This window comes from Choloepus didactylus, chromosome 6 (assembly GCF_015220235.1).
Source record: "Choloepus didactylus isolate mChoDid1 chromosome 6, mChoDid1.pri, whole genome shotgun sequence".
Classification (NCBI taxonomy): Eukaryota; Metazoa; Chordata; class Mammalia; order Pilosa; family Megalonychidae; genus Choloepus; species Choloepus didactylus.
The window spans coordinates 18,747,139-18,771,272 of NC_051312.1; the positions used below are offsets into that span (position 1 = coordinate 18,747,139).

The window sequence follows — 24,134 nt, forward strand, 5'->3', positions numbered from 1 at the left end:
TTGTTGGAATTTTGATTGGGATTGCATTGAATCTGTAGATGAGTTTGGGTAGAATTGACATCTTAATGACATTTAGCCTTCCTATCCATGAACATGGAATATTTTTCCATCTTTTAAGGTCCCCTTCTATTTCTTTTAGTAGAGTTATGTAGTTTTCTTTGTATAGGTCTTTTACATCTTTGGTTAAGTTTATTCCTAGGTACTTGATTTTTTTAGTTGCTATTGAAAATGGTATCTTTTTCTTGAGTGTCTCTTCAGTTTGTTCATTTCTAGCATATAGAAACATTACTGACTTATGTGCATTAATCTTGTATCCTGCTACTTTGCTAAATTTGTTTATTAGCTCTAGTAGGTGTATCGTCGATTTCTCAGGGTTTTCTAGATATAAGATCATATCATCTGCAAACAATGACAGTTTTACTTCTTCTTTTCCAATTTGGATGCCTTTTATTTCTTTGTCTTGCTGGATTGCCCTGGCTAGCACTTCCAGCACAATGTTGAATAACAGTGGTGACAGCGGGCATCCTTGTCTTGTTCCTGATCTTAGAGGGAAGGCTTTCAGTCTCTCACCATTGAGTACTATGCTGGCTGTGGGTTTTTCATATATGCTCTTTATCATGTTGAGGAAGTTTCCTTCAATTCCTACCTTTTGAAGTGTTTTTATCAAAAAGGGATGTTGGATTTTGTCAAATGCTTTTTCAGCATCTATTGAGATGATCAACTGATTTTTCCCTTTCGAGTTTTTAATGTGTTGTAATACATTGATTGTTTTTCTTATGTTGAACCATCCTTGCATGCCTGGAATGAACCCCACTTGGTCATGGTGTATGATTTTTTTAATGTGTCTTTGGATTCGATTTGCAAGTATTTTGTTGAGGATTTTTGCATCTATATTCATTAGGGAGATTGGCCGGTAGTTTTCCTTTTTTGTAGCATCTTTGCCTGGTTTTGGTATTAGATTGATGTTAGCTTCATAAAATGAATTAGGTAGTGTTCCATTTTTTTCAATGTTTTGAAAGAGTTTGAGTAAGATTGGTGTCAGTTCTTTCTGGAAAGTTTGGTAGAATTCCCCTGTGAAGCCATCTGGCCCTGGGCATTTATTTGTGGGAAGATTTTTGATGACTGATTGGATCTCTTTGCTTGTGATGGGTTGGTTGAGGTCTTCTATTTCTTCTCTGGTCAGTCTAGGTTGTTCATATGTTTCCAGGAAATTGTCCATTTCTTCTACATTATCCAGTTTGTTGCCATACAGTTGTTCATAATATCCTCTTATAATTTTTTTAATTTCTTCAAGATCTGCAGTTATGTTACCTTTTTCATTCATTATTTTGTTTATATGGGTCTTCTCTCTTTTTGATTTTGTCAGTCTAGCTAGGGGCTTGTCAATCTTGTTGATCTTCTCAAAGAACCAACTTTTGGTGATATTTATCCTTTCTATTGTTTTTTTGTTCTCTATGTCATTTATTTCTGCTTTAATCCTTGTTATTTCTTTTCTTGTACTTGGTTTAGGATTGGTTTGCTGTTCATTTTCTAGCTTCTTCAGTTGATCCATTAGTTCTTTGATTTTGGCTCTTTCTTCCTTTTTAATATATGCGTTTAGTGCTATAAATTTCCCCCTTAGCACTGCTTTTGCTGCATCCCATAGGTTTTGGTATGTTGTGTTCTCATTTTCATTCGTCTCTATATATTTAGCAATTTCTCTTGCTATTTCTTCTTTAACCCACTGCTTGTTTAGGAGTGTGTTGTTTAACCTCCAGGTATTTGTGAATTTTCTAAGTCTCTGATGGTTATTGACTTCTAATTGTATTCCATTGTGGTCAGAGAATGTGCTTTGAATAATTTCAATCTTTTTAAATTTATTGAGGCTTGTTTTATGTCCCAGCATATGATCTATTCTGGAGAAAGTTCCGTGAGCACTAGAAAAGTATGTGTATCCTGGTGATTTGGGATGTAATGTCCTGTAGATGTCTGTTAAATCTAATTCATTTATCAGATTGTTTAGGTTTTCATTTTCCTTATTGGTCTTCTGTCTGGTTGATCTATCTATAGGAGAGAGTGATGTGTTGAAGTCTCCCACAATTATTGTGGAAACATCAATTGCTTCCTTTAGTTTTGCCAATGTTTCTCTCATGTATTTTGTGGCACCTTGATTGGGTGCATAGACATTTACGATTGTTATTTCTTCTTGCTGAATTGCCCCTTTTATTAGTATGTAGTGGCCTTCTTTGTCTCTCAAAACATCCCTGCATTTGAAGTCTATTTTATCTGAGATTAATATTGCTACACCTGCTTTCTTTTGGCTGTAGCTTGCATGAAATATTTTTTTCCATCCTTTCACTTTCAGTTTCTTTGTATCCCTGTGTCTAAGATGAGTCTCTTGTATGCAACATATTGATGGTTCATTTTTTTTGATCCATTCTGCGAATCTATATCTTTTAATTGGGGAGTTTAATCCATTTACATTCAACGTTAAAACCGTGAAGGCATTTCTTGAATCGGCCATCTTATCCTTTGGATTATGTTTGCCATATTTTTCCCTCTCTCTATTAATATCCTTTATTGTACCCATACCGAATCTCTTTAGTACTGAACCTTTCTCCAGGTCTCTCTGTCCTGTCTTTGTTTCTCTGTCTGTAGGGCTCCCTTTAGTATCTCCAGTAGGGCAGGTCTCTTGTTAGCAAATTCTCTCAGCATTTGTTTGTCTGTGAAAAATTTAAGCTCTCCCTCAAATTTGAAGGAGAGCTTTGCTGGATAAAGTATTCTTGGCTGGAAATTCCTCTCACTCAGAATTTTAAATATATCGTGCCACTGCCTTCTTGCCTCCATGGTGGCTGCTGAGTAGTCACTACTTAGTCTTATGCTGTTTCCTTTGTATGTGGTGAATTGCTTTTCTCTTGCTGCTTTCAGAACTTGCTCCTTCTCTTCTATGTTTGACAGTGTGATCAGTATATGTCTCGGAGTGGGTTTTTTTGGATTTATTCTATTTGGAGTTCGCTGAGCATTTATGATTTGTGTATTTATGTTGTTTAGAAGATTTGGGAAGTTTTCCCCAACAATTTCTTTGAATACTCTTCCTAGACCTTTACCCTTTTCTTCCCCTTCTGGGACACCAATGAGTCTTATATTCGGACGTTTCATATTATCTATCATATCCCTGAGGTCCATTTCGATTTTTTCAATTTTTTTCCCCATTCTTTCTTTTATGCTTTCATTTTCCATTCTGTCATCTTCCAGGTCACTGATTCGTTGTTCAACTTCCTCTAGTCTTGTACTATGAGTGTCCAGAATCTTTTTAATTTGGTCAACAGTTTCTTTAATTTCCATAAGATCATCCATTTTTTTATTTAGTCTTGCAATGTCTTCTTTATGCTCTTCTAGGGTCTTCTTGATTTCCTTCATATCCCGTACTAGGGTCTCATTGTTCATCTTTAGTTCTTTGAGTAGCTGCTCTAGGTGGTGTGTCTCTTCTGGTCTTTTGATTTGGGTGCTTGGGCTTGGGTGATCCATATCGTCTGGTTTTTTCATATGCTTTATAATTTTCTGTTGTTTTTGGCCTCGTGGCATTTGCTGAACTTGATAGGGTTCTTTTAGGGTTTGTAGACCAGTTGAAGTCCTTATCTCTAATTTATCAGATCTACAGCTTCGTGGAGTACACTTTCTCTAACTAACCAGCAGGTGGCGTCCATGAGCCACCTGTTCTCCACAAGCCAGATCTCCCCTGCTTAGCCTTTTTGGTGAGTGGGGGAGTGAGTCTTGTGGGGCCCAATTGGTGTACCAAGCTTGCGTGTGTAGTTGGTGTTGCCTGCCCTGTATGTGGGGCGTGTTTCTGGGCAGTCGGGGAGGGGGGGTGGCCCTAACAATCAAATCTCCCTGATGATCCTAGAGTTTTAAAGCTGCTGCAATAGTCTAATCCTTCAGTTCAGTCCTGCCACAGTTTGTCTCTGCCACTGACCCACAAGTCTTTGGTATTGGCGTATGGCTCCTGAGACTTGCAAGTGGGCCCCTCTTCCAGGCTGTGCACCCCGGGTCCTCTGTTGAGGGATGACTGTGCTATGTCACAGGTGAGTGCCGTCCCCCCAGGGCAGTTCTGGGCTGCTGGGCTGTGTAGGGAGGCTCCCAGTCTGCTCAAATGATGGCTGAATGGGGCTTTGTTAATTCACACTGCTCCACCTTCCCAGCTCTGGGACATTCAGCTGAGGTTGCAGGGAAGGCTAATGTCCACGCCCAGTTTTGTGGTGTGTGCCTGTTATTTGAAGCAATTCCGTCACACTGGGTTGTCTGGGGCAGCTCTGGGCTATGGGGCTGGCGATGGGCAGGAGTGTTTCCTGTCCACCAGGATGGTGGCTGTGAGCGGACACCCCCCTTTTCTTGGGAAGTTGTGTTGTTTAGTGAATTTTCTCAGCCACTGGATTATTGCCTTTTGTCTCAGAGCTCTCTTAGTTCTGCTCTTGACTTGACGTGCCCAAATTGAAATTCTTTGAAGCTTTCTGTATTGAGCTTCTTAGAGTAATTGTTTTAGAAAAAGCAAAAAGGATTTAAAAAACAAACAAACAAACAAACAAAAAAACGGCCCTCCTCAGAGATCTAATGGGTTATTGAAATGCTAATAGACAAAGCAACCAGGGCCATTAAGGAAAGGTGCACAGGGCAGAGAGATCAGCTTTGCTTCGGGATTTGCATATGCACTTCAAGGCCTGATCTCCGCCCTTCCCCTTTCTGTGTTCACCAGAACTCTAAAAATCCTCTGCTTTTATTTTGGAGTTTTTCGTGTTGTTTTTTTTCTATGTCTGTCTCCTCTCTACTGGGCTGGCTGCTCTCAGAGTCTCTGGTGTCTGGTCTCAGTCTATCTATGGTTGGAGTTTGAATCAGTAGAATGAGTTTCCGATAAGAGCAGCCACTGCAATTCTCCCTTCTCCTTCCCGGAGCTGACAGCCCCTCCTCCCCCAGGACTGAGCCTGGCAGGGAGGGGCGCGGGTCCCCTGGCCGCAAAAACTTACAGATTTCGCTGATCTCAGCAGTTCCACGTTTTCATGAGTGTTGTATGAAGTATGCCCAAAGACAGATTGCTCTGTGGTGTCCAGTCCACGCAGTTCCTGGCTTTTTACCTACTTTCCTGGAGGAGTAACTAAAACATACAGCTCACCAGTCTGCCATCTTGCCCTGCCTAAAATAAACTTTTAATTTTAGAATAGCATTGGCTTTACAGAAAAATTGCAAAGATAGTACAGAGGGTTTGCATATTCCTCACATTGTTTCCCCTATTATTGCTATTGTATGTTAGTATGATACATTTTTCACAATTAATGAATTGATGTTGATATATGATTATTAACTAATGTCCATAGTTTATTCAAATTTCCTTATTTTTCATCTAATATTCTTTCTGTGTTCCAGGATTCCATCCAAAATACCATATTACATGTAGTTGTCATGTCTCCTTAGGTTTCTCCTGGCCATCATAGTTTCTTTCTTAGACTTTCCTTGTTTGTGAAGAGTTCTTGTCAGGTATTTTGTAAAATGTCTCTCAGCTGGGATTTGCCTGATATTTCCCTCATGATTAGACTGGGTTTATGGATTTGGGGGAAGATCAGAGAGATAAAGTCCATTCTCATCACATTGTATCAATGATACATACTATCTACATGACGTGTCATTGATGAGATAGTGTTTGTCAGGTTTCTCCACTGTGAAGTTCCTCTCTTTTCCCACTTTCCATACGGTATTCTTTGAAAGAAAATCACTGTCACTATGAGCAGCCCACATGGGAGTGGGGAGTTACAGTCTACCTCCATAAGGGTGAAGTCTCTACATAAATTGCAAGGATTTATTCTGCATCCATTTATTTACTTATTCAATCATTTATTTATATCAATACAGACTAATGGATATTTATTTTATACTTTGGGCTATAATCCAATACTAGTTTAGTTTATTGCTCAAATTGTTCCAGATTTGGACATTGGGAGCTCTTTCAATGGGCTCCTGAGTTCCTTTAATGCTACAAGATGTTCCAGGCTCATCTTGTATGTTTCCTGCCCCAGTCCTAAAACAGCCATCTTTCCAAAGAGTCCTACATCCTTCTTTGGAAAATGGTAATAGAAACCAAGATAAGGGTTATAGATGTATACTGAAGTTTTATACTGTAAAATCCTCATGGTGTTGAATGAACATTGAATGAAATAGCAATGGGCCTGAAATGGAAGAAACACCTAATATATGTGAATTGAGTAGTGGTTGAAATAGCTAGAATACTGTGCTTTTTGTAGGCTCCATGCTAAAACTAAACCAAATTAATTGGAAAAAAATAATGTCTTGAAATTGTTTTGGTCCACTAAGCCATTTGAAACTTGGGGTTCTGTAGCCAATGTTGAGTCTAGACAAAATTGAGATTCTACGAGGTTTATCCCTGAGAGTTTTAAAATTTATCTCCATTTAGTTTTAGAGACAGTGCTAACTCCCAAAACTCACAGATAGTCTCCCTTAGGCTGAGTGGAAAGTGGTTCCATAGTTGAACCCTCAAGTTCAATTAATTTAGTTCTGTGAATGGAAGTACTGGGGATCTCTCTTGGCTTTTACGGAGTCTTTAAGGCTTCTCCATATCACAATAATGTTTCAGTTCCCTCAGGAAAGTGGCGTTTTGATTGCTTGTTAGCATGTTGCTGAGCCTGGGATTGGGGTTGTGACTTTAGGGAACTTCTCTCCAGGGGATCCTAAATCTACATAGATGCCAGCTTCTACCTGATCCCTGCCCACTCATACAGATTTGTATGATTCAGTTAGGTTCTGAAGCAAATTTCAACAGCGGCTGAACTGCTTTTACACTTTTATTATATAGCCTCAGGAAATCTTTTACTATTTGAAATCTGCGGTTCTCAGAGACCAAACAGCTCCCCCACCCCCATCCCCCCGTTTTTTTAAAGACATCAGAAAGCCTGGTATGTGAAGGTCAAAGTGAGCTCTCATAATCGCCAAGGACACAGGTATGCGTTCCCTGACCTTTTTAAAAGCAGCATTCTTCCCACTGTGGATAGAAACAATGGATTTGTATAGAAGAAAGGAACTCAGAAGTAGGTATAAAAAAAATGACTCTTAATCCCCCTTTTCTAATCCTTCTGTTGTATCTCACAAAAATATAGAGATACAGACAGCCTCCCATAGATAATTTTGGGTCCCCTTTATGCAGACAGCTGTTGAAATAGTCATTGCTAGATGGGCTATTGCTACCTATTGGTGTTAATAAAATCTTGGAACCAAGTTCAGATGATTGACCAACAGTCTAATAAAGAGATAAAGAAATCACCTTGTATTGAGTGCTTCTCATGGCCACACAGGGGCTGGATTCTCCCATATTTTATCTCACTTAATCATCTGTTGATAGAAGGAAGTTGACTGTTTACAATAACAAAGCTAGTAAACATTAAAACTTGGACTCCAATTCAGCTGCTGTACTTCAAGTCCATTCATTTATTCATCAAATATTTAGGAGTCTACTATGTGCCCAGCACTGGGTAAAGATGCACCAACATGAACAAAACAGGCCCTGTTTCTTCCTTCATGGAACTTAGTCCAACAGTTATTCTACTGAGAATCTTCTTTGGAATTCTCCAACTGATGTTTGATGGGGTGATTCTTAAAGCCCCTTTAGAAGCAAGTTTTGACAAGGCTCCTCTCTAGATGATCTGTCCTATCCTAGTGATTTGAACTCCTTTTCTCTTTATAGGAACAATAATCCCTTAAATTTTAATCTTTTCAGCTTTTATCATACTTCCTCATTTTTATTAAATAAAACATGCCATTAATACTATCTTTAGATATTTTAAAACTTTTTCATTTTCAAGGCTCCATGGAAAAGCTTGGTCTTTGCAGAAGGTAAGATTTGGATTCACACCCTTGTAGACCTTCAGGGATGTGCTGGGTAAAAGAAGCCTTTCCTCTGTACTGACTCCAGATTTCCCTTTGCTTCTCTGGATCCAGACACATTTATTAGCTGTGACTGCAATGCATAATGACAAGGTTTACCCATTAAGAAACATAGAAAGTAACTTGAATATTAATTGCTGATGGATGAAGATGGATAATGTACATATTACACAATATCTCTACATAATTATGGAATTATTGTGAATTAAATGAAGAAATGCATACAAAAAGAGTTTTACAAACTTTAGAACAGTGATTGTCAGCTGTGGGGCAATGCCACCCCCTCCCCAGGGGACATTGGCAATATCTGGAAATATTTTTGGCTATCATAGCTGGGGAGGGCGGGTTATTTCTGGCATCTAACAGGTAGAGGCCAGGGATAATGCCAAACATTCTACAATGCAGAGAACTGTTGCCCTCCCCCGTCAACCAAGAACTGTTTGCCACTTAATGTCAATAGTTGTAAGGTTGAGGAACCCTGCTCTAGAGAATTGTACAGGTTTTGTAATTAAGTAGTTGCATGACCCTGAAGACCACCATGTACCTCAGTTTTCTAATTTGTAAGATTGGGAAACTGCCTATTATACGTTACAGGATATGGTGTCTGCTAAATTAGAGAACATATGCACATGTTACTGCTGGGAGGAGAGAGAATTGGTACACTACTGGCTGGAAATCTATCAATACGTCAATAAAAGCCTGGAAAAATAGGTAATTCTAGGGGTTATTCCAGGAAAAAAGAGACCTTTGAGAAGATATCTACAAGGATAGTCACTAGGGATTGCTCAAACAGGGGAAAAATTGGAAATGAGGGACTGGAGTAATATCAAGCATCTTGTCTACCACTGTTTGCCAAGTTGGCTGTGCCAATTTCTGTGATACCAGCCACACAACTTGTGTGTGTAATGGTTGTCTAAACAGGACAAGCTGTTTGTCCCCTTCTCTTTGTGGTACAAAAAAGAGCTCTTCACCAACCTGATCCCTGCAGTTGCTTTCCAGGCTAAGTCAAGGTCACATGGAACTAAAGCATTGATTTTCCTTCTAGTCTCTTGTTTCTCCTTTTTCTTCCTGTCTTCACAATTTTTCTCTTTCCCCTTTTCTCAGCCTGGTCCCACCCATTCCACTACCAGGGCAGGCAAAGCCTATAAAGACCTCGGGTTGAGGGAAACCAAATAGGGGATAGAGGGCTCTAAAATTAGGATACAAGCTTTTCTCCTGCTCTGTCTGTCCCCCAAATCACTATTATTTCTGAATATTTTTCATTCCACAAGTCTAAGCTAACATTTTGGCAGGAAGCATGGTCCTAGCTAGACAAGAGAACAATAGGCTGTTTTGCCGTGGAGTTAAATGGCAAGAAAAAAAATATTTAAAGGCTTTGCAACTCATGTTCTGTTCAATTCAAGAAATATTTATTTATGTGTGCAAGGGAACCTGGGCGACTGGGTGGTCCAAGGGGGATGAAGATATTCATTGTTTCAAGGGGCTTCACTAGTAAGAGAGCTGGGTGGTTGCCCGACTAATTGTATGGTAATCAACCAACACTCAAGTGCTTTGAGAGTGCAGAGAAGGGAAGACTTAATTATATCCGCGATCAACAACAAAGGCTTCTGGTAGGAGGTGGATATACCTATGTCCTGCCCCCTTCAGTTGAACTACTGCTGAGGGATAAACTCATAAAGACATTAAGAGTTGTAGTTAAGATACTTGGGTTTAGCATTTTGAGAGACCAGAGTTTTAAATCCACCTCCAACACTTACGTTATGTGACTTTGGGCAATAATTATTTACTGTTATCATTTTTAAATAATAATAGGACTCCAGTTCCCATGTAAGAGCTACTAGACTTTAGGAGAAGACAGACATCATGAGAAGGAGACCAGGCATAAAATATACTGCTAACTGGAACTAACCTAAAGTAAAAAATTAAAATGCATTATTTTCATGTTTTAAATCATATATCTTGTGTAAAATGAGCAAAAAAAAAAGATAGAATCAACTCCAAATAGTTGGTGTGAGGAATACGTGAGTTAACTAAAAGTAAAGCCGTTGGGGTGGTGCCTGGCATATAGTAAGCTATCATTAAGATTTCTCTCATTAACACTATTTAATTATATATGCATATAAAATGGCAGGAAATCTGTATTGAGGCAGTTTTTGGGAGTGGAATGGGGAAGGGACAGAATGAGGGATTTATACTTTTGATTTAATACTGTTCTCTTTCTGATTTCTTAAAATTAAATAAAATCTTAAAATCTATGCCACCATGCACATCATCATTTGTATTTATATGATGTAAACAAGTGGAAGAATTCAAACTCTGAGTATATGGATTTTGGATTCAGCAGTATAAAGGTGTGAATTTTGGTTCTGATCCTTACTAATTAGATTATCTTGGTCAATGTCAAACCCCTTGAAACTTACCTTTCTTATTTATAAAATGGGCATAATAGCACCTACCTCACAGGATCAAATGCTATAATATAATGGAAGGGTTTAGCATGTGTTTTACAAATAGTGCATCCTCAAAATATACTAATTTCCTATTTTTATGTTATCCTATTATCCCCTCTTATGCTTTCATTTGGGGTTCACTGTCTCCTCATTTTTAGTCACTGCAGGCTAAATTCAAGTTGACCTCAATGAAGAATAGCACAGAAGTGAAAGAGTTCATCCTCTTGGGATTGACAAATGACCCCAGTCTTCAGGTTCCCCTCCTCCTGGTATTTTTGTTCATCTACCTCACAACTCTAATTGGGAATGGGGGGATGATGCTGATCATCCGCTCAGACTCCCACCTCCACACTCCAATGTACTTCTTCCTCAGTAACCTCTCCTTTGTAGATCTGGGTTCCTCATCTGCTGTAGCTCCCAAGATGGTGGCTGCACTGCAGTCAGGGAACAAGGTCATCTCCTACAATGGATGTGCTGCTCAGTTCTTCTTCTTTGCGGGTTTTGCCACTGTTGAGTGCTACCTTCTGGCCTCCATGGCCTATGACCGCCACGCAGCAGTGTGTAGGCCTCTTCATTACACCACCACCACGACAGCAGGTGTGTGTGCCTTCCTGACCATTGGCTCCTACGTCTGTGGCTTCCTCAATGCCTCCATCCACACAGCAGACACCTTCAGACTCTCTTTCTGTGGTTCCAACAAGATTCATCATTTTTTCTGCGACATGCCCCCACTCCTGGCCCTCTCATGCTCTGACACACGCATCAGCAAGTTGGTTGTCTTCTTTGTTGTGGGCTTCAATGTCTTTTCCACCCTTCTGGTCATCCTTATATCTTACCTCTTCATATTCATTGCCATTCATAGGATGCCTTCTGCCAAGGGACAGAAGAAAGCCTTCTCCACTTGTGCTTCACATCTCACCGCTGTGTCCATCTTCTATGGCACAATCATCTTCATGTACCTACAGCCCACTTCCAGCCAGTCCCTGGACACAGACAAAGTAACATCTGTGTTTTACACAGTGGTGATTCCCGTGCTGAATCCTTTGATCTACAGCCTTAGGAACCAAGAAGTGAAAAGTGCTCTCTGGAAAATATTTAACAAACATTACCCATAAATCTTTAAATATGAAGTGTGGAGGTAACTAAAGGATAAATCTTTCTCTAGCCTAAATGCTATCATCACTTCTGAAGTTTGGCAGATTTTAGTTCTGCCTTCCCCAAATACAGTGGTTACTCCTGCTGGAAGAGAAGTTATAAAAAGCAGCACTTTGAAATGTCTCATTCAGGAAGATGATCTGATATATAGTGATCAAGGACAAGGGACATTTAAACCCTTTTTGCATTAGTTTCATAATGCAGTTTAAAGCAGAAGATTGAAGTATGTAACCAAATGCACTAGTTGTCCTCTCCCTATTTGTAGTCATAAAAAACTTCCATTCACCATTAAATTTGGTCACTGTCAAACTTACGCATTCATTTAAAAATATTTATCAACTGGATTATACAGATACTATGTTTCTCATTCCTTTGGTCCATAGGTTTGAAAGTTAAAGTTTCTAATGCTGAAAAGGATGTTTCGATATTTTTAATAATGTCTCAGATAAGGTTGTAATTTAAAGGACAGAGCACTGGACCAAAAGTCAGGTGACCTGGGATTCATTCCTGCCAACTATCCCACCCTTCTATTCCCACCCTCACTCCTCTCCTCACTCACTGATCTCGCTGCTTTGTACTCTCAGCCTCCTTTTGCTCAAGTGCTCAGGCAACTTTGGTAGAAAATAATAAGCCACCTTGTATACAGAAGTACAGAACAGTTTCAGTAGGTGAATTGCTTAAATTTTAATCTGAATAAACATGTCTTTCTTTAGAGAACATACCCTCTTCTATGCCTTTGGCTGTTGTCTAACATGATTTCCAAAACTCCAGAAGGTTTGGAGGAAAAAAAAACAATTTTTCCAAGGGCTATGAAAAGGGATATTTGTTTTCTGAATTAAATGCTTGCATTTCTCAGCACCCTTAAGTTTGGTGACTCTGTTATGAATAAACACAATAGCTTTCTGGACCCTCTTTGCTTTTCCTTTTTCAACAATCCGTTCATCTCTGGGTCCCCATTGCATTCTGATGTTCTTTAATTAGATGCTACAAGAATAAAAATGCCTGAGTGGAAATTTACTTCTTAAGAATGACACGATGACGCACAACGCAGTCCACCTTCAGGTCTTGTTTCATGTGCTAGAAGGTGTGAGCGAATGTGTGTGCGTGGGAAGGGAGTGGTGATTAATTTTGCTTCTCACATATCAACTGCTTGACGGTGTTTATAGCTATATTAGTCTAAGTTAGCAAATAGTTCATGATTTCAAGTTTTTTAAAAAAATCAATTTTTATTTTAAATGTGAAAACCAGAAAGCATGGTAGGCTAAATCAGGTGGCTTAGAAGGTCAAATTAGTTTTGAGATTATGAAACTCCATTATGTGCAGGGCAGTCTCAGCCTGAGGAGAGCTGATATGGGTCTGTGGTGAGTGGAGCAGAGAGAGCTTCAGAACTTGAAGCTCACCTGAGGAAAAGCTTTCTGAGCACATCGGCTGCCATCACCTCAAGAGATCAGGTGCTTCTTCTGGATCCAAGCCCTTGACAACCTGCCTCTCCCATCATCCTGCCTTCCCTCCTCTTTAGCAGTCAGGCCCACCCAGCAAACATGTGAAAGAACAGCCTTCAGAGGTCCAGATCCACTGCACAAAGCAGCACTTCTCTGTGATTTACAGAAGTTACAGAGTCAAGGGCACCCAGATTTGGAGATGAGTTTGGGAAGCACTGAGCACATTCCAGTCTTAGATCACCTTTTTTTTTCCTATTTGGTATAATTAATTGACCTCATTTTTTCCTCTTTCTGCTCCTCCTCGCCATTTCCTCTTTTCCCTTCTCCTCTTCCTCTTTTTCTTCCTTGTCTTCTTAATCCCTTTCTATCCTCAGACCAAGCAAGAACTTTCCTCATAACTAAGCCATTAGTTCCCTATGAAAAGTTAAGTTTATAACTTCTATATCATAGCTGCTACAGTACATGGTAAGGCATGTTTCTGGGTGTGCCTCTTTCCACCTCTGTACCCCAGTGTTGGAATACAAGTGTGAATCTGCGAAGAGTGAAAGTCCTAATGCCTACCTATTTCTATTTTCTGCTGAAGTCAAGTCTAACTAGTACTACATGTGACTGCAAATGTGTAAAAAGAGCACTAGTTCTAGTAATCAAGAGCTGACTCAATCCTTCCTTTTTTTTAATCAGTTGTATAATCCCAGGAAAGTCATTTAATCTCTCAGAACCTAAAGTATGGGATAAACTGTGAAGATAACACGAACTAAAGGATGTGAAGTGCCTGTCATAATGAATGCATAAGGAATATAGCTGGGAGTCCTGTACTAGTCCTTCACTTTGCTGTCTTCGTACTTCTCGCTTTTGGCTCCTGTGCTCCCTCATTTTCTCCACCCCATTCAAAATCAAGCATTATTTTCATCCATTGTTTAGCTTCCTGTCCTCCAAGTTCCTGGCTCCATAGCAGACCCACTACAAAGCTGACATTACACAGATGTTCATTTGCAGAAGCTACTCAGAAGGTGACAACTTGTCACCAGCAAGACATCAATTTACAGAGTACACATTACTGCTGGGAGCTGTTCACTTCCACATGGGAAATCTATCACAGAGACTTAATGTCCATTTGGCTATTATCAACACCCACCCTCTCTCTGCAGGAATGGTCTGATAGATGAGAGGTGCTGCGAGTAAGGCCTGCAGTTTCAGGCAGTGCAATCAAGTCACAGGAAGACTGTCTATCTGGAATGTCCAAATTGGAATGTGAGAACACATAAATTAGGGCAATTACTCATATCAGGATAGATTATTCTTTAGACAAAGGATTCATGATTGAGTTATTCTAAATAGGAGACCCCCCTTTGTGCATTAGATTATTTTGTTTAACTTTATGTATATGGAAAGGAAAATTGCCAAGGATTCCTTGGCAACTGAAGCTAGAATTACAGTCACAGAATCTTTAGTTCTCAAAGAGCCCTTTAAAATAATCTAAACCAACCCTCTCATTTTACAGTTAATAGCCCCAATTTCTACAGTTTAACTTGCTCAAACTCTCAGAGAACCAAATCTTGAATCTTAGACATACTTTACATTATATAAAGTTCTCAATCTGCCCAAGGACATTTTTACAGTCTTCATTTGTTCACCATGAGATAGTTTTTGTGCTTCAATCTTGCAGATGAGGAAATGGACTCCCAGACAGGTTAATTTACCTGCCTGCTGTTTGAAGGAGGAGCCTAGATCTGAACCCAAGTCTGCCTTCCCTACCCAATGCTCTGAGAAAAGAAAAGCAGCCTCATATTTTAGTAAATTGCAATGAAGAATTTATTTGAGATATAAATAACTTACAGACTTTCATGATGTGTACCAGTGGAAGATACCCTTGAAAATACAAACAAATATGATTGTATGATGTGGTTCCTATTTCAACAAAGCAAAGCCTCCACATGTATGGTGACTGATGTAACAGCCTTTGAGGTTAATGAAGCAGCATTCAGTAACTGTGTAGGAATTTTGCCTATATTCCAAGAACATGGATGAATCAAGTCACATTTGTTTGCAGTCTTAATAGTTGGAGTTGGCTACCTTTGACACTGCAGTCCACAGAGATAGCTAAGCACCCAGCCACTCTTTACTGGGCACAACATGCAGAAAGGCAGTGTAAGGACTATGATAGACAAAATTGTTCCTCCTTTCATGAGCCTCCAAATGGTGCAGTGGAACAAGGCACGCACTTCTCGATGGCTGATAATTCAAGGCGTTTGGGCCATTGTCTGGATAGTAGTATACAGCACAATCATTAGAATTCTTCAGGGATAAGAAAGAATCCTGTGTGCAGGTGGGTATCATGGAGGAGGTAGGACTTGAGCCAGGCTCTGAATTCCAAGATAGGAGACTTAGCTTCTAGTCAAAACTCTACCGGTATAGCACTGGTACAAGCCACTTATCTTGAGGCCAATTTCCTCATCATCACAATGGACATCAGAGCATCAGATATTTACTAAGAGTGTTGTGAGAATCCAATGAGATAATGGGTGGGAAAGCATTTTCAAAAATGTTGCCCTGTTGCTTGCCATAGTATTGCAGTTGGTAAGGATATTATAAGCAGAGCCAAATGGGGAGTTCCTAACCAAGAGAGACCCTCCTGAACCTTGAGAGCTTATTCCCATCAAATGGTTTTAAGAGCTTGGGCCTCTGAGAACAATTGTGTCCCTATAGAAATTACATTTTTTGCAGAGAAATTTCTGTAGGATCCCACCACACAGCTATCTTGATGTAAGTCCAAGAATCCTACCTCCTGTTCATAATGTGAGATTCATCAGTTCTTGGCTGTCATCTCACAAGGTATGTGCATATTGGGGGGTGGGATACGATAGTTGTAGCATGTTTAACCAACAAATGTTTATGTATATACATTTATTTTAAAAGCGTCCTACAAGTCAATGAGATAAAGACGGAGAACTCAATAGAAAAATTCTAAATTTAATTACCCGTCCAATTATTCATGTTCACTTGGCTTATCTCCAGTTTGGGTACATGATGAATAATGCTGTTGTGAACATTTGTGCACGTATCTTGGTGCTCATATGCATTCAGTTCTCGAGGGTATACATACCTGGAAGTAGAATTGCTGAGTCGTGGGGCAAATACATATTCAAGTTTACCAAGTAATGTGCTGCTATTTTCCAAAGTGGCTGTGCCAATTTATACTCCCATCATAGTAAAAATGTTAAAAACAGTAAATCAAACATAGCTCCTCTATTCAAAGACTTTACATAAACTTGTCTTAAGTACTTTTCTGTATGTATATTATATATCATAATACAACTGTATTGTGCAGGATATAAAAACAAGGCTTATTCAAATTTACAGTATGGACTAAAGAGAAGTTAAGATATACACCTATGTAACTCTGATTCTATGTAGAAAATTATGAAGACCATACATATAAAATGCTATAATAATACAGAGGAAGTATAGATCCCAGAGAGGGGAATTGAAGAAGATAACATTTGTTCTGGGCAAGAAAGTTACGTGAAGTGAAATGAGAAGGAATTGAATACAGATGTGCTCAGTAAAGAATATTCTGTTTTGCTGGCATGTAATATGTATGAAGGAAAGTAGCAGAAAAATAAACTTGGAATAGTAAGTTGGTGCCCAGCTGTGGATGGTATTCTCTTTCAGGTTAAGTTTTCCAAAGTTGAAATAGAGATTCAAACTCTACCAAGGGAAGTATAGATGATATGCAGATGTCAGAGTTAAAGAGAATCCCAGCTACTGTAGGAGAACATTTGGAATAATTTTGTTTGTGCACATAAGTTAAGGTAAATTATTTGTTTCCATCAGGCCAATTGTTTAGCATTTTATGTGTAAGCACATATCCACCTCAGGAGTTATTTATGTACCTGTTGTTTCAGACTCTGGTCATTTTCAGCTGTCCAGAATTTCTTTTCCTTCTTAAAACATTCTGATTTCTTTGGAGAGTTGTCTCATCCTCGTTATGTTGGTGGGAGAAGAATTCCAGGTCCCCGATGGAGTCTATGGAAGACAAGTTGAGTAAAGAATTTCCTCCCTGCCCCAGGTACAAAGAGGGGGAAGGCATGATTTCAAAGTTCTGCCAATCAAAAATTTTCACTCCCCCAAATCTGAATTTAAAGCAAACGGAGCAAGGACAGCATGCAGGCGTGGCGCTCCTCTGCCCCAGCGGAGGGTTGCTAGTCAGGCAGTTCCAGCTAACAGATGGTTGCTTTGCTTCTGCTTCTGTTGTTTATTAGTCCTCTGAAATCCCCCTGGTCCCTGCCTTTTGCCCAACCTCGCTTTATTTCTGTGAGTTCCTTGACATTCTTTCAACTATTCCCCCTCTTTTTCCTTAAGTTAACCAAAGTTGGTTTCTGTAATAAAACATAACTGGTATCTTTAGCATTGGAGACAGGGACAGTTTAGTGAGCAAGAGACAAATCTCCACCTTCAAAAAATCTGAGAAATAGAGTAGAAATGTAACATGTTAAAGAGCAGAGAGGGAGAGACCCTTAATAATACAAGAGCTGTAATATTTCAACTAGCAAATCAGTAGGAAATTGAAAAATGCACAAAAAACATTGCCCCAGAATTTAACCCTAATTTTTCCTTGCTGGCAATGGTAATAAAGATTTGGTATTATTGGTACATAGGGCTGAAAAAGACCTGAGGGTTATATTTTTCCCACTGTTGCATGTTACAGGCAAGGAAATTGAGGCCAGGAGAGAGAAAGTGGCCTCCAAAAGTCTTGGGTCTAGTCTCTGATATCCAGGAAGCAGCAAAGCCAGACATCGTGCTAAAGTCCACCACTGCAGACCCCACACATGCAGTAGCCCTGTAGCCACAACCCATTTTGTGCTTCTGAGTTCCTACTGAATTTGCTTCTCCCTTGAGGTTTCTTAGAGAGCCACCCTTTGTCTGGTTCTGTCCTCAGATAATAGTCAGTTTGAGTGGAATGTGGTCCTGGTTAGAGCTGGAGAGAAAGTCATGTCCAGTAGCCAATATGTTGCATTTCAAGTTAATTAAAGCAACCCTTTTCTTTAGGGCCCTCTTTGCCTGTGTTTCATATTTCTCCTCTTCAATTCTGAGCAGCTGTTATGTCACTAACAGTGCCTCCTACAGTGGGTGGCAAGGGGGTTGACTGCTGAGAGCTCACAGCCAAGCTCTCCTCGGGAATGACCTTCATCTGAATGGAGTCGCAAAGTTATGGCCCCTCCCCCAGGGAACCCATATTCAAGACCCTTCAGTGAAGAGGTACAAAGGCTTGGCCCCCTTCTCTTGTTCCCTTGAGACAACACCCAAGTGCTGTCATGGCTCCAGAGCTCCTTCAGAGATTGGCTGAGGCTCTCCTAGCATTTGCTTTGCAGCCCAGCCTCTCCCGCTGTACAATCCTGCTGCCATCTCTCCCTCACAGGTGCTGTTCCCTGAGCACACCCCGTGAATCACCTCCATGCACATCTCAGCCTCGGAGTCTGCTTCCCAGTGAATCCGATCTGAAAGGTCTCCTCACTCACTCTCAATCCCACGAGTTCTTTTGATGACCAGATAATATTGTTTCATATTCTTCAGGGCTGTGATTTGTATGTCCAACAATCTCAGACATAGAATCCTAAACCTCCTGGCTTGTTTTCTGGAGAATAGTGGTCCTGAGGTTAGTGAGCACAATATTCACATTTCTTAGAGATATAAAGAGCATTAGACCATCCCCCGAGGCAAATATTTCCTGAGGGTTTCCTATGTGCCTGGAATGCCTGGAACTTTGCTTGCAGTGTCACCTTTGTTGTCTCTAACAATGACCCAGGAGTTATTAAATGTTAATACCCCAGCTTTAGAGTTGATAAAACCAATGCTCAGAGATATGGAGCAACTTACGTATGGTCAAACAGCGGGAGAAGTGTCGCCCTCTTCTACTAAACCATAAGCTGTTTGAGGACAGGCACTCACTCTGTCATCTGCATCTTTATGTCCCTAACACCTAGCTCAGTTCCTGGCACATAGCAGGTGCTCAATGGTTCTTACCAACTGCATTACAATTCTTTGGGCACCTATGGCATGCCAGACACATACTCTCTAATTTTTTTATAAGTTGATACATTTTTTATTATTACCATGCACTCCCTTTCAGAATGGACCACAGCTCTGCAATGCTGTCCTCCTTGTTATATCAACATGTTCCCTGGAATAGAGATGAACTTCATTTCTGGAAGGAGAATCCACAGGCTATAGGACATAAGTCCTCTTTACACACACACACACACACATACACACACCATTTAGCAATACTTGCTTTATCTTATAAGATATATGATGGAAGATATTTTATAAATAAGTTCATGCTCAGCCATGCTGACTTGCAGCCCAATATGGAAAGTTAAATTCAAGGGAGGTAAACATCTCCTGGAAATGTGAAGAACTAACTTTGATTGAAGATGAAATTACATAGAACTCCTCTTATATGGGTAACTGTCTTTACCTATGACTTACTTTTTTTTTTTTTTTTTAATTCAGTTTTATTGAAATATATTCACAAACCATACAGTCATCCATGGTATACAATCAACTGTTCACAGTATGATCATATAGTTATGCGTTCATCACCACAATCTATTTCTGAACATTTTCCTTACATCAGAAAGAATCAGAATAAGAATAAAAAATAAAAGTGAAAAGAGAATACCCAAACCATCCCCCTATCCCACCCTATTTGTCATTTAGTTTTTACTCCCATTTTTCTACTGATCTTTTTTCAATTTCTTAACTTTGTTTATCAAAAAATTAAAAACAAACAGGCAAACAACAACCAAAAAAACCCCACAACATTTCAAACAAAGCAATGGATTAAGGAAAACAAATAACCTAAAATAACTACTTTGCTTCCAATATGTTCCTACCATACCCCAAGAAAATTAATAAACCATGTCCAAACAGAGGAGTAAGAAAAACAAATAATCTAAAATAACTACATTGCTTCCAACATGTTCCTACCATACCCCAAGAAAATTAACAACCCCTAAGAAAACAAAGGAATAAGAGAAAAAAAAACCTAAAATAACTCTATTGCTTCCAACATGATCTTACTATACCCAAGAAAGTTTACAAACCCTAATCATTCCTGAGCATTCCCATAACATTGAGATTACCCTCCATAGTTTATCTGTTCTTATTAGATTATATGACTTACTTTTGCTTCATGTTTTAGTTTTGAAATCTTTTCTTCATTGCTTCTCACCAATGAAACTATTCTTTATGACTTCCTACAGTTAAACCAGGTAATGAATAATTTATTACTATTAACAGCCAAATTCTAATTTTTATATCTTGATATAATTTCTATGTCTTTTTCAGTCACAACTTATAGGAATGTTTTAAACAGATTATTCATATACTATACAATCCATCCAAAGTGTGCAATCAGTACATAGTCGATATTTTAATGTGTGTTATCTCATTTAAGATTCACAACCAAACTGTGAGAGAGCAAATGAATTTCCCATTTTACATGTGGTACAACTGAGGCCCAGATACCCAGTTGCTGGGTACTGAGGTCAGGATTCTAACTCACTCTGTTTGCTGGCTCTACAAGTATATCCTGACCTCCTCACCTTCTCCTGTTTTTCAGATGGGGAAACCTGGGTACAAAATCTGAAGTGGATCTTCTCAAGTCATACAAATAGAGAATGGCAGTAATAAAGCTAGATTTCCTTCCCCTGCTCCACAACACCAGATTTCCTTCCTGCTCAGCATGGTCAGAATCCACAGGACTCCAGCTGCCTTTTCCAAACAGGCTGTGGAATGGTATTTTCACTGAGATCACAAAACTCCTCACAAAGTATAAAACTGAAAATGTAGGCCACCTGCCCATGTGATTGTATTTCATAACTCAGAGCTGAAAATAGCTCTCAGCTTGCTTGGCCTGCATATAACATATTAAAAGTTCGTATTCAAATCCACTCGCCTCTTGGATTAATGTCAAGATGATGGCTTTCCAGTTTCTTCCTTACCCTGTCTCTATCTCACCCAGCAGGGAGTGGATTATACTTGTCCATATAATTTTCCACATGAGTTACTGAGCTCTTATTTTCAAAGATGAATTTCATGATCTTATGCTCTTTGCTGTACCTGCAGAATTCATTTTTGGAAGCCAGTAGACTGAAGTACTTAAGGGCAAAGACTCAAGTCAGAGTGTTGGGATAAAGCTGTGTGCTCTTGGGCAACACACAAAAATTCTGTGAGTCTTCAACCCCTCATCTGTGAAATGAAGATAAAATAATACCTATTTCCTGAGGTCATCATGAGGATTTAACAAGATAATTCATGATGAGTGTTTAGCTCAGTTCCAAGTAGAAAAGTGCACAAAACAGGATAGCTAAAAAAAAGTCAACCAAACAAAGTCATCACCACCTAGGGTGAACAGCTTGTCCTGGTTTGTCCAAGGCTTTCCAGTTTTGGCATGCAAAGTCCCACATCCGAGGAAAACCCTCAGTTCCCCAGGCAAACTGGAATGATTGGTTACTCTAGTCAGCACCATCAATGAAATAAACCAAAGGTTCAGAGTCATTCATTTATGAAAGAAGCATTTATTAATAATGCATACATTTCAGACATTTTGCTGGCATTCTGAAAGCAAACTAGACTAAAATGTACCCTTAATGAATGCTCAGCCTAATCGGAGAGAATCTTGAAATAGACAAATTATCAAAGAGACCTCCTGAAAGTTGGTGTGAAATGTTCAAAAGAGTAGAACTCTGAGACACGTTGCTCCCAGGGGAGCTCTGCAGGAAGTTTCATGAATTACTTGCTTCTGTCCAAACAAGGAGTTTGTTTGGATTTCTTTCCAAACAAATGCTGTGGGGAGTTAAAAGGGCTACACATAAAAAAGTTTCTGTGAACAGGAATGTTAAACAGCTCTGTTTACTGCAGTATTTCTCAGAGCCTTTAAGAGTTTAATAAACATTTGACTCTCCAGGATGGAGCCGTTTTTTTTTTTCTTTTTTTAAATTCAGTTTTATTGAGATATATTCACATACCATACAATCATCCGTGGTGTACAATCAGCTGTTCACAGTACCATCATACAGTTGTGCATTCATCACCCCAATCTATTTTTGAACATTTTCCTTACACCAGAAAGAATCAGAATAAGAATAAAAAACAAAAAGAAAAAAGAACACCCAAATCATCCCCCCCTCCCACCCTATTTTTCATTTAGTTTTTGCCCCCTTTTTTCTACTCATCCATCCATACACTGGACAAAGGGAGTACGATCCACAAGGTTTTCACCATCACACTGTCACCCGTTGTGATCTACATTGTTACCCAATCGTCTTCAAGAGTCAAGGCTACTGAGTTGGAGTTTGGTAGTTTCAGGTATTTACTTCTAGCTATTCCCATATGTTTAAAACCTAAAAAGTGTTATCTATATAGTGGCATAGAAATGTCCACCAGAGTGACCTCTCGACTCCATTTGAAATCTCTCAGCCACTGAAGTTTTATTTCGTTTCATTCAGCATCTCCCTTTTGGTCAAGAAGATGTTCTCAATCCCACGATGCCAGGTCCAGATTCATCCCTGGGAGTCATATCCCGTGTTGCCAGGCAGATTTACACCCCTGGGAGTCAGGTCCCACATAGGGGAGAAGGCAGTGAGATCACCTGCAAAGGTGGCTTATTTAGAGAGAGAGGGCCACATCTAAGCAACAAAGAGGCACTCAGGGGGAGACTCTTAGGCACAATTATAAGCAGGTTTAGCCTCTCCTTTGCAGTAACAAGCTTCATAGGGGCAAGCCCCAAGACAGAGGGCTCAGCATATCAAGCCGTTAGTCCCCAGTGTTTGTGAAAATTATGCTCCCCTGCAGCATCCATTCCTTGCTTCCCACACCCTCTTCAAGCACCTTGAATGGTCAGACTTTTTACCGGATAGGGCGGTTCAAACCTTCATTCTCAGAGAATCCAAATCCGCACAGGATGGGGATGTTTTAAGTTAAGTATTATTTCCAAACTTTTAAATCTTTTGACAACAAAACCATTTTGGGACTCACAAAATGGTACTAGTTGTTAGTGAAGTCTCAGATACCTGTTAAGCAGTCGTCATCTAGACCACACCTACCCCAATGTACTTCTGTGGGGAAGTCACAAACACACACACGCTAAGTGGCTGAGTAGCCATCCTCTGGCCTTCAGCTAACCCCACCTCCTTTTCTTGTTGTGTGTCCTTCCACAACCTGGGGGAGTTGTCTATGAAAAATGCCTTGGCTAAGCCTTAAACCAGGAGCAAGCAGCCCCAAATGCTTATCAGAGCAGGAATGCTCAGTGGCAGTCCTTCCCCTCCCCACAGGTAGATAAAAACCACACTCAAACAATAAAGATCGGTCTCTCTTCTCTGGCCTGTGAAGCTGCCGTCTATCGATTCCTACCTGGAGCCGTTTTCAGCCACCCTGGCAGACTGAGGGGATGGGACTTATTCCCCTACTCCTTTGAACTCTTTGTACTAAGCGAGTGACAAGGAGATGTGCCATTTCTGGACCCTTTATTCTGTACAATAAAGGGATCATTTGCTGAAAGTTTCTGTTGTGCCCTGAAACTGTTTTCCCATGATGCACTGTTGTAGTAACTTGCTCCAACTATTGTTCTACAGGTCTCTGACAGAAAAAATTCTAGGGGGCAACTGGCATTGAACACAGAAAGTTCAGAATTGGGAGAAAGGTGCTAAACCCCAGCTCAGAAAGGTGCTAAACCCCAACTCTTCACAAATCAATAGAAAAGTGGTGCTTAAGTCATAATAACCAGACCTGTGGTTCTTAACCTTTTTTTCACTTCATGAATCTCCTTTCGGAATTCGATAAACACAAATGCATAGAGGATAAGAGGCCCCTCCAGATGCTCGAACTTTGAAGAGCATAATGGAGAGATGCTAAGTCTCCTTATGAATCGAAAAATCTCATTCTTTAAATGAATTTTGAGATTTCATAACAGCAGAGATGGAAAACGTCTGCAAAGGTTGAAATAAATTCCAACACAAGAAAGAAATACCCAAGTGTAGACTAGCATGGGATAAGAATGTGTGCAATGAACAAAAGCAGTATGTAGACAAAACAATAGTGTTTGTTTTCATATATTGAGTGCTTGTTATTACATGCATTATCTTGTTTAATCAGGAGGTACTTT

General features: G+C 39.7%; 1 protein-coding gene across 1 annotated transcript; it reads left to right on the forward strand.

Moving 5' to 3' along the window:
* Positions 1-10,555: 10,555 nt before the first annotated feature.
* On the forward strand, positions 10,556-11,485 carry LOC119536450 (olfactory receptor 1444). Its single transcript, XM_037839235.1, has one exon. The coding sequence runs from the start codon at positions 10,559-10,561 to the stop codon at positions 11,483-11,485; it is 927 nt and encodes a 308-aa protein (XP_037695163.1). The 5' UTR covers positions 10,556-10,558.
* Positions 11,486-24,134: the final 12,649 nt, after the last annotated feature.

Excerpts from the sequence above, each read along its gene's own strand:
- LOC119536450 (XM_037839235.1), top strand. The coding sequence starts at position 10,559 with ATGAAGAATAGCACAGAAGTGAAAGAGTTCATCCTCTTGGGATTGACA.